The sequence below is a fragment of the Salvelinus fontinalis genome, chromosome 25 (genome assembly GCF_029448725.1).
Source record: "Salvelinus fontinalis isolate EN_2023a chromosome 25, ASM2944872v1, whole genome shotgun sequence".
Taxonomy (NCBI): Eukaryota; Metazoa; Chordata; class Actinopteri; order Salmoniformes; family Salmonidae; genus Salvelinus; species Salvelinus fontinalis.
This window is the reverse complement of record NC_074689.1, coordinates 36,207,018-36,218,544: the sequence shown is the minus strand read 5'-3', so window position 1 is coordinate 36,218,544 and position 11,527 is coordinate 36,207,018. Positions and strand designations below refer to the sequence as shown.

Here is an 11,527-nt window from a genome sequence, read left to right as displayed (position 1 = left end):
CAAAGAGATCATTGATGAAAACCTGCTCCAGAGCGCTCTGGACCTCAGACTGGGGCGAAGGTTCACCTTCCAACAGGACAACAACCCAAAGCACACAGCCAAGACAACGCAGGAGTGGCTTCGAGACAAGTCTCTGAGTGGCCCAGCCAGACCCCGGACTTGAACCCGATCGAACATCTCTGGAGAGACCTGAAAATAGCTGTGCAGCAACGCTCCCCATCCAACCTGACAGAGCTTGAGAGGATCTGCAGAGAAGAATGGGAGAAACTCCCTAAATACAGGTGTGTCAAGCTTGTAGCGTCATACCCAAGAAGACTCGAGGCTGTAATCGCTGCCAAAGGTGCTTCAACAAAGATGTCATTATAGGGTATTGTGATGTCATTATGGAGTATTGTGATGTCATTATGGGGTATTGTCTGCAGATTGATGATGGGAAATAAACGATTTAATCCATTTTAGAATAAGGCTGTAATGTATCAAAATGTGGAAAAAGTCAAAGGGTCTGAATACTTTCCAAAGGCACTGTGTCTTCCCCATTCCATGCTTGACCATCATTTCCCCTTCCTCCACCACTAGGCACTATGCCTACTCATTGCTGTGTGTACATCTATGCTCACTCAAGCAAACGTTCATATTGATAATCTCACACTTTGCGTGGAAATGATCCCACTCGTGGTTTACACACATATTTCTGCCTACGCATGATTGATAAATGAGGTCCCAGGAGTGTAGTCCTGAAATTCAAGGGGATACACTGTGTGTCATGGTACTCTGTGAGGGGATACACTGTGTGTCATGGTAATCTAGAAAGGGGATACTCTGTGTGTCATGGTAATCTAGAAAGGGGATACTCTGTGTGTCATGGTAATCTAGAAAGGGGATACTCTGTGTGTCATGGTAATCTAGAAAGGGGATACTCTGTGTGTCATGGTACTCTGTGAGGGGATACACTGTGTGTCATGGTAATCTAGAAAGGGGATACTCTGTGTGTCATGGTAATCTAGAAAGGGGATACTCTGTGTGTCATGGTAATCTAGAAAGGGGATACTCTGTGTGTCATGGTAATCTAGAAAGGGGATACTCTGTGTGTCATGGTACTCTGTGAGGGGGATACACTGTGTGTCATGGTACTCTGTGAGGGGATACACTGTGTGTCATGGTAATCTAGAAAGGGGATACTCTGTGTGTCATGGTAATCTAGAAAGGGGATACTCTGTGTGTCATGGTAATCTAGAAAGGGGATACTCTGTGTGTCATGGTAATCTAGAAAGGGGATACTCTGTGTGTCATGGTACTCTGTGAGGGGGATACACTGTGTGTCATGGTACTCTGTGAGGGGGATACACTGTGTGTCATGGTACTCTGTGAGGGGGAACACTGTGTATCATGGTACTCTGGAAAGGGGATACACTGTGTATCATGGTACTCTGTGAGGGGGGTACACTGTGTATCATGGTACTCTGTGAGGGGATACACTGTGTGTCATGGTACTCTGTGAGGGGGGTACACTGTGTATCATGGTACTCTGTGAGGGGATACACTGTGTGTCATGGTACTCTGGAAAGGGGATACACGGTGTGTCATGGTACTCTGTGAGGGGAAACACTGTGTGTCATGGTACTCTGTGAGGGGGGTACACTGTGTGTCATGGTACTCTGTGAGGGGGGTACACTGTGTATCATGGTACTCTGGAAAGGGGATACACTGTGTGTCATGGTACTCTGGAAAGGGGATACACTGTGTGTCATGGTAATCTAGAAAGGGGATACTCTGTGTGTCATGGTAATCTAGAAAGGGGATACTCTGTGTGTCATGGTAATCTAGAAAGGGGATACTCTGTGTGTCATGGTACTCTGTGAGGGGGATACACTGTGTGTCATGGTACTCTGTGAGGGGATACACTGTGTGTCATGGTAATCTAGAAAGGGGATACTCTGTGTGTCCTGGTACTCTGTGAGGGGGATACACTGTGTGTCATGGTACTCTGTGAGGGGAAACACTGTGTGTCATGGTACTCTGTGAGGGGGATACACTGTGTGTCATGGTACTCTGTGAGGGGGAACACTGTGTATCATGGTACTCTGGAAAGGGGATACACTGTGTATCATGGTACTCTGTGAGGGGGGTACACTGTGTATCATGGTACTCTGTGAGGGGATACACTGTGTGTCATGGTACTCTGTGAGGGGGGTACACTGTGTATCATGGTACTCTGTGAGGGGATACACTGTGTGTCATGGTACTCTGGAAAGGGGATACACGGTGTGTCATGGTACTCTGTGAGGGGAAACACTGTGTGTCATGGTACTCTGTGAGGGGAAACACTGTGTGTCATGGTACTCTGTGAGGGGGTACACTGTGTGTCATGGTACTCTGGAAAGGGGATACACTGTGTGTCATGGTAATCTAGAAAGGGGATACTCTGTGTGTCATGGTAATCTAGAAAGGGGATACACTGTGTGTCATGGTACTCTGGAAAGGGGATACACTGTGTGTCATGGTACTCTGGAAAGGGGATACTCTGTGTGTCATGGTAATCTAGAAAGGGGATACTCTGTGTGTCATGGTAATCTAGAAATGGGATACACTGTGTGTCATGGTACTCTGGAAAGGGGATACTCTGTGTGTCATGGTAATCTAGAAAGGGGATACTCTGTGTGTCATGGTAATCTAGAAAGATGATACTCTGTGTGTCATGGTACTCTGTGAGGGGATACACTGTGTGTCATGGTAATCTAGAAAGGGGATACTCTGTGTGTCCTGGTACTCTGTGAGGGGGATACACTGTGTGTCATGGTACTCTGTGAGGGGAAACACTGTGTGTCATGGTACTCTGTGAGGGGGATACACTGTGTATCATGGTACTCTGGAAAGGGGATACACTGTGTATCATGGTACTCTGTGAGGGGGGTACACTGTGTATCATGGTACTCTGTGAGGGGATACACTGTGTGTCATGGTATTCTGTGAGGGGGGTACACTGTGTATCATGGTACTCTGTGAGGGGATACACTGTGTGTCATGGTACTCTGTGAGGGGGGTACACTGTGTATCATGGTACTCTGTGAGGGGATACACTGTGTGTCATGGTACTCTGGAAAGGGGATACACGGTGTGTCATGGTACTCTGTGAGGGGAAACACTGTGTGTCATGGTACTCTGTGAGGGGAAACACTGTGTGTCATGGTACTCTGTGAGGGGGGTACACTGTGTGTCATGGTACTCTGGAAAGGGGATACACTGTGTGTCATGGTACTCTGGAAAGGGGATACACTGTGTGTCATGGTACTCTGGAAAGGGGATACACTGTGTGTCATGGTACTCTGTGAAGGGATACACTGTGTGTCATGGTACTCTGTGAGGGGTCAACCTCAGAGATCCTGTTTGTGAGGAACTGGCTCCTATCACAGTGTGTTCACATACATACTGTACACTATATATGCAAAAGTATGTGGACACCCCTTCAAATTAGTGGATTAGGCTGTTTCTGCCACACCTGTTGCTGACAGGTGTATCAAATCGAGCCCTCAGCCATGCAATCTCCATAGACAAACATTGGCAGTAGAATGGCCTTACTGAAGAGCTCAGTGACTTTCAACGTGGCTCCTTATAGGATGCCACCTTTCCAACAAGTCAGTTGGCTCCTATCGCAGTAGCCTCATAGCCTGGTTCCTCTCTGAGTTTCTTCCTAGGTTCTGGCCTTTCTAGGGAGTTTTCCCTAGCCACCATGCTTCTACATCTGCATTGCTTGCTGTTTGGGGTTTTAGGCTGGGTTTCTGTACAGCACTTTGAGATATCAGCTGATGTAAGAAGGGCTTTATAAATACATTTGGAATGATTTGATTCATCGGGAGCTTTATGAAATGGGTTTCCATGGCGGAGCAGCCGCACACAAGCCTAAGATCACCATGCGCAATGCCAAGCGTCGGCTGGAGGGGTGTAAAGCTCCCCGCCATTGGACTCTGGAGTGATGAATCACGCTTCACCATCTGGTAGTCCGACGGATGAATCAGGGTTTGGCGGATGCCAGGAAAACGCTACCTGCCCGAATGCATAGTGCCAACTGTAAAGTTTGGTGGAGGAGGAATAATGGTCTGGGGCTGATTTTCATGGTTCGGGCCCCTTAGTTCCAGTGAAGGGTAATATTATTGCTACAGCATACAATGACATTCTAGACGATTCTGTGCTTCCAACTTTGTGGCAACAGTTTGGGGAAGGCCCTTCACTGTTTCAGCATGACAATGCACAAAGCGAGGTCCATACAGAAATGGTTTGTCAAGATCAGTGTGGAAGAACTTGACTGGCCTGCACAGAGCCCTGACCTCAACCCCATCGAACACCTTTGGGATGAATTGTAACGCCGACTGTGAGCCAAGCCTAATCACCCCAACATCAGTGCCTGACCTCACTAATGCTCTTGTGGCTGAATGGAAGCAAGTCCCCGCAGCAATGGTCCAACATCTAGTGGAAAGCCTAGATGAGAAGAGTGGAGGCTGTTATAGCAGCAAAGGGGAGACCAACTCCATATTAATGACCATGATTTTGGAATGAGATGTTCGACGAGCTGGTGTAGTGTACCTCAAACTATTCACACACACCAACACCTTCTCTCTGTTTATCTCACTCACAACATTTTCTCTGTTTATCTCACTCACAACATTCTTTCTCACACTCTCACTGTTCTGTCACACTCTCTTACTCGCTTACACACACACACACACACACACACACACACACACACACACACACACACACACACACACACACACACACACACATTTCGCTACTATGCAAATGTCCCTGGGTCTTAACAGAAGTGGTGGAGCATACTAATGAAAAGAATATGCAATTAGTCTGTTTAAAGAGCACGAGGCAATTTATTAAAACAGCAGCAATTTACAGAAGCAAAACACTAAATCTATTCAACTTTCTATCCATGAAACTACAATCATTTGTCTCATGTTGGCTGTGGACTTTGTGATTTTATCAGCCCTACTTCTTCACAGGGAAGATTTAGTTAGAATGGTTATAAATGAAAGCCTATGGAAATATTCTCCGTAGGACACTGCATATAGATTTCACTATACTGACCGGTGATCCAGTACAGACGACTGTGTCTTTAAGGAATGAACATGCTTAATGCCCGGAGGTTTTTTATTTTTTATAATATAGGATTCTCAAATTATTGCATTGTTGGTTTTGCTTAGTAGACAACCATAACCCCTTGTCGCCTTGAGTTTAAATGGTACAATCATACATTTAAACGGACATAGTGTCACGTTCCTGACCTATTTCTGTTAGTTTGTTATATGTGTTAGTTGGTCAGGACGTGAGTTTGGGTGGGCATTCTATGTTTTCTGTTTCTGTGTTGGTTTATTGGGTTGCCTGGTATGGCTCTTAATTAGAGGCAGGTGTTTGGCGTTCCTCTAATTAAGAGTCATATTTAGGTAGGCGTTGTCACAGTGTTCGTTGTGGGTGATTGTCTTCCGTGTCTGTGTCTGTACACCACGCGGGACTGTTTACGGTTTGTTCGGTTTGTGTAGCCTATGTTTCCTATTCGTGCGTTCTTCTTGTTTTATGTAAGTACGTCGTCTAGGTCTGTCTACACCGTTTGTTGTTTTTGTTAGTTTAGTCAAGTTCGTGTTTTCGTTAATAAAATATGTCATTTCACTACGCTGCGCCTTGGTTCCCTCAATACTCCTCCTCTTCAGATGAAGAGGAGGAGGACTGCCGTTACACATAGGCTCATTTTTTGCAAGACGGAAGCTTCTTAGATGATGAATCCCCAAACATCACGAAGTGTAGGAACCAACGCTGGAGATACTAACATTTAATATAGCAGAGACATGGAAGAGGACTGGAACAGCCGCAGAACCGGGTTAAAACAAAAGACAAACGACAATTAATGCTGAAGCCAGGAACAGAGCTGGGGAACAGACAGATATAGGGGAAGGAAATTAACACAGGTGATTGATTCCAGGTGAGTGCAATGAATCGCTGATGCGCGTGACGTGGGGAGCGGGTGTGCGTAACGACGGTGGCAGGAGTGCGTAATGCTTGGGAGCCTGGCGCCTTCGAGCGCCAGAGAAGGGGAGCGGAAGCAGGCGTGACAGGAAGGAGTTCCTGGTGGTAGAGGAGAGTTCATTTATGGCGGCATTGAACAACATGTCACTGCCGATTTGGAGGGAAGCCAAATGCATTATGGTCTGTACACGACGGGTCATTACGCTGTTCGGCTTCTATTATACACCGTGATTGATTTAGCTGTTGTGTACCAGGGATTACCAGGGATTACGAGCTGAGGTGATGAAAACCACTGCGACCTGATTCAATTAAAGCCACTTTAGTAACTATATGACGAGGTTGTAATTCAGCCAAAGGTCCTTGTTCTGTCCCATAGCTCTGAGGCACTTATCATGTCTTTCTCCCTCTCCCGTGTTTTTAGACGGTGGACATCCACAAGGAGAAGGTGGCCAGGCGAGAGATCGGGATCCTCACCACCAACAAGAACACATCGAGGACCCACAAGATCATCGCCCCCGGCAACATAGAGCGGCCGGTGAGGTACATCAGGAAGCCCATCGACTACAACGTGCTGGACGATGTTGGCCATGGGGTCAAGGTGAGTTTTCTATCGTGTTATACATTGGGTTGGTCTAATCCTAGATGCTGATTGGTTAAAACCACATTCCAACAGTGATTTATTTCACGACACTCTATGGCTATGACGGTGAAAAGATTATTTACCGTTCTGAGAAATCACTGCTCCTCCACCTTTTACTTTCTTCTCCTCTACACTCTCTCTCTGTTTGTCTAGTTCCCTTTAACCCCTCCCCTTCTCTCCCTTTAACCCCTCCCCTTCTCTCCCTTTAACCCCGCCCCTTCTCTCCATTTAACCCCGCCCCTTCTCTCCCTTTAACCCCACCCCTTCTCTCCCTTTAAGCCCTCCCCTTCTCTCCCTTTAAGCCCTCCCCTTCTCTCCCTTTAAGCCCTCCCCTTCTCTCCCTTTAAGCCCTCCCCTTCTCTCCCTTTAAGCCCTCCCCTTCTCTCCCTTTAAGCCCTCCCCTTCTCTCCCTTTAAGCCCTCCCCTTCTCTCCCTTTAAGCCCTCCCCTTCTCTTCCTTTAACCCTGCCCCTTCTCTCAATTTAACCCCACCAATTCTCTCCCTTTAATCCCTCCCCTCTCCATTTAATCCCCCCCCTTCTCTCCCTTTAACCCCTCCCCTCTCTCTCCCTTTAACCCCTCCCTTCTCTCCCTTCTCTCCCTTTAACCCCTCCCCTTCTCTCTCTTTAAACCCTCCCCTCTCTCTCCCTTTAACCCCTCCCTTCTCTCCCTTTAACCCCTCCCTTCTCTCCCTTTAACCCCTCCCCTTCTCTCCCTTTAACCCCTCCCTTCTCTCCCTTTAACCCCTCCCTTCTCTCCCTTTAACCCCTCCCTTCTCTCCCTTTAACCCCTCCCTTCTCTCCCTTTAACCCCTCCCCTGCTCTCCCTTTAACCCCTCCCCTCTCTCTCTCTAACCCCTCCCTTCTCTCTCTTTAACCCCTCCCCTTCTCTCCCTTTAACCCCTCCCCTTCTCTCTCTTTAAACCCTCCCCTCTCTCTCCCTTTAACCCCTCCCTTCTCTCCCTTTAACCCCTCCCTTCTCTCCCTTTAACCCCTCCCCTTCTCTCTCTTTAAACCCTCCCCTCTCTCTCTCTTTAAACCCTCCCCTCTCTCTCCCTTTAACCCCTCCCCTTCTCTCCCTTTAACCCCTCCCCTTCTCTCCCTTTAACCCCTCCCCTCTCTCTCTCTAACCCCTCCCCTATCTCTCTCTAACCCCTCCCCTCTCTCTCTTTAACCCCTCCCCTTCTCTCCCTTTAACCCCTCCCCTTCTCGCTCTTTAAACCCTCCCCTCTCTCTCCCTTTAACCCCTCCCTTCTCTCCCTTTAAACCCTCCCCTCTCTCTCCCTTTAACCCCTCCCTTCTCTCCCTTTAACCCCTCCCTTCTCTCCCTTTAACCCCTCCCTTCTCTCCCTTTAGCCCCTCCCCTTCTCTCCCTTTAACCCCTCCCCTCTCTCTCCCTTTAACCCCTCCTCTCTCTCCCTTTAACCCCTCCCCTCTCTCTCCCTTTAACCCCTCCCCCTCTCTCTCCCTTTAACCCCTCCCTCTCTCCCTTTAACCCCTCCCTCTCTCCCTTTAACCCCTCCCTCTCTCCCTTTAACCCCTCCCCTCTCTCTCCCTTTAACCCCTCCCTCTCTCCCTTTAACCCCTCCCCTCTCTCTCCCTTTAACCCCTCCCCCTCTCTCTCCCTTTAACCCCTCCCTCTCTCCCTTTAACCCCTCCCTCTCTCGCTTTAACCCCTCCCTCTCTCCCTTTAACCCCTCCCCTCTCTCTCCCTTTAACCCCTCCCCTCTCTCTCCCTTTAACCCCTCCCCTCTCTCTCCCTTTAACCCCTCCCCTCTCTCTCCCGTTAACCCCTCCCCTCTCTCTCCCTTTAACCCCTCCCCTCTCTCTCCCTTTAACCCCTCCCCTCTCTCTCCCTTTAACCCCTCCCCTCTCTCTCCCTTTAACCCCTCCCCTCTCTCTCCCTTTAACCCCTCCCCCTCTCACGCCCTTTACTCCATATCCCTGTTTCTCTCCCTCTTCCTCCTTTCTCTCTTTGTCTCTCTCACTGTGTCCCTCTCATCCGTAGATTGCACCTAGCTAACCGTACAGACATATTCTCAGTAAGGGGCGGGGTTGGAATCAGCCAACTTGTGATTTGATAGATTTCTACAAATAGAACTGCTGTTAGAAAGCTCTGTGAAAAAGGGTGAGCAGAGATGCATTTATGGGACATTTAAAAGGCACTTAGTTCTGAATGGACCGACCTCTTAATGGGTTTCTACTATTTCTCTCTGATATTGAGATGGGCTCTCAGAAATTCTTCAGAGTGTAACAGTTTCATGAAGCCGTGGTACCACTGACATATTGGTTTCTTCTAAAGCATTCTCTCAAGACATTCCTCTGTTTAGATGAAGCCCGTGATATGTTGCAAACTAACGCTTTATAGAATAGTTTAGTCCCTAAAGTTAACGTTGGGGGTCGGATAGGTTGCCATGACAGCGGCTCTAATGAAATCAGAGCCCTGATAGCCAGGGCCATTTTGAGACCTCCGTCTCCCCCCAGAGATCCCAAACCCCCATTAATCAACCAATCAATCTCTGCTGTCGGGCATGATTGGATTAAGTGGCCAGCGTTGTCGACCAGTTGAATGATGGGCCAGGATAAGGCAGGATAAAAGCCATCATGCCACTCTCAATTTACTAGGCATCAAATCACATGGTATGTGGGCTAATGTAAACTGAAAAGGCTTCTACATTAGCATGTTACCGACCATGTTATCTAAGATGTTACTTACCATGATAATTCAACCATGATTACCACAAGTTTAGATAACTGGCTGCTAGACTAACTTACAGGTGACATGGGTTAATTCAGTGACTGTCAGTGACTGACATCACAAGAGAAAAACTTCTGATGAACAAGCAGATTTCAAAATTGTACCTTGAGTATTCGACTATTCTACCCAGCAACAGTAAATTGTACCTTGAGTATTCTACTATTCTACCCAGCAACAGTAAATTGTACCTTGAGTATTCGACTATTCTACCCAGCAACAGTAAATTGTACCTTGAGTATTCGACTATTCTACCCAGCAACAGTACATTGTACCTTGAGTATTCGACTATTCTACCCAGCAACAGTAAATTGTACCTTGAGTATTCGACTATTCTACCCAGCAACAGTAAATTGTACCCTGAGTATTCGACTATTCTACCCAGCAACAGTAAATTGTACCTTGAGTATTCGACTATTCTACCCAGCAACAGTAAATTGTACCTTGAGTATTCGACTATTCTACCCAGCAACAGTAAATTGTACCTTGAGTATTCGACTATTCTACCTAGCAACAGTAAATTGTACCTTGAGTATTCGACTATTCTACCTAGCAACAGTAAATTGTACCTTGAGTATTCGACTATTCTACCTAGCAACAGTAAATTGTACCTTGAGTATTCGACTATTCTACCCAGCAACAGTAAATTGTACCTTGAGTATTCGACTATTCTACCTAGCAACAGTAAATTGTACCTTGAGTATTCTACTATTCTACCTAGCAACAGTAAATTGAGACCCTGACTGAGTTCCAAAAGAAAAAAATGTATCTATTTTGGGGGGGAAATTATCCACTGGCCTGCAAAAGGGGGATGGGCCGCCAGTTGCCCATCCCCCTTTATATAAATCCCTGATTTATATAAACACATAGTACAGTATTTGCTAGTTGTTTTTTTAGCTTTTGAAGCGCTTTGAGATTTTTATGGAAAGCGCTATAGACATTTTTATAAATTATTATTATATTGATAAAAACATTTAGTAAGTAAACATTCACTAAACACTAATGCATATTATTTTATTAAAATGGAAGACAAGCTAATAGAAAAATCTGATTTATTTAGATAAGGAATGTATAAGAGTGTCTCGTTTCACACACACACACACACACACACACACACACACACACACACAAGTAGCGAGGTCATGTATGTTGTAGGATCCCTGTGGTATGTGCTTCAAAGCATCATTAAGAGAGAAGGGAGAGGACATAGAGAGAAGGGAGAGGACATAGAGAGAAGGGAGAGGACATAGAGAGAGGGGGAGGACATAGAGAAAATTTAGAAAAGGGGAGGACATAGAGAGAAGGGGGAGGACATAAAGAGAGGGGGAGGACATAGAGAAAATTTAGAAAAGGGGAGGGCATAGAGAGAGGGGGAGGACATAGAGAGAAGGGAGAGGACATAAAGAGAAGGGAGAGGACATAGAGAGAAGGGAGAGGACATAGAGAGAAGGGGGAGGACATAGAGAGAAGGGGAGGACATAGAGAGAAGGGGGAGGACCATAGAGAGAAGGGAGTGGACCATAGAGAGAAGGGAGTGGACCATAGAGAGAAGGGGGAGGACCATAGAGAGAGGGGAGAGGGACCATAGAGAGAAGGGAGAGGGACCATAGAGAGAAGGGAGAGGACCATAGAGAGAAGGGAGAGGGACATAGAGAGAAGGGAGAGGACCATAGAGAGAAGGGAGAGGACCATAGAGAGAAGGGAGAGGGACCATAGAGAGAAGGGAGAGGGACCATAGAGAGAAGGGAGAGGGACCATAGAGAGAAGGGAGAGGGACCATAGAGAGAAGGGGGAGGACATAGAGAGAAGGGGGAGGACATAGAGAGAAGGGGGAGGACATAGAGAGAAGGGGGAGGACATAGAGAGAAGGGAGAGGACATAGAGAGAGGGGGAGGACATAGAGAAAATTTAGAAAAGGAGAGGACATAGAGAGAAGGGGGAAGACCATAGAGAGAGGGGGAGGACATAGAGAAAATTTAGAAAAGGGGAGGACATAGAGAGAGGGGGAGGACCATAGAGAGAAGGGAGAGGACCATAAAGAGAAGGGAGAGGACCATAGAGAGAAGGGAGAGGACCATAGAGAGAGGGGGAGGACATAGAGAAAATTTAG

General features: G+C 47.0%; 1 protein-coding gene across 7 annotated transcripts in view; it reads left to right on the top strand.

Annotated features, from left to right (window-relative positions):
• The window catches only part of LOC129823243 (abl interactor 1-like), a 131,665-nt gene that overhangs the window by 61,611 nt on the left and 58,527 nt on the right, over window positions 1–11,527 (top strand). For all 7 annotated transcript variants that reach the window (XM_055882136.1, XM_055882137.1, XM_055882140.1 and 4 more), the window contains exon 3: window positions 6,446–6,622. In XM_055882136.1, coding sequence (XP_055738111.1) covers window positions 6,446–6,622 — 177 coding nt within the window. The remainder of the gene's footprint in view (window positions 1–6,445; window positions 6,623–11,527) is intronic.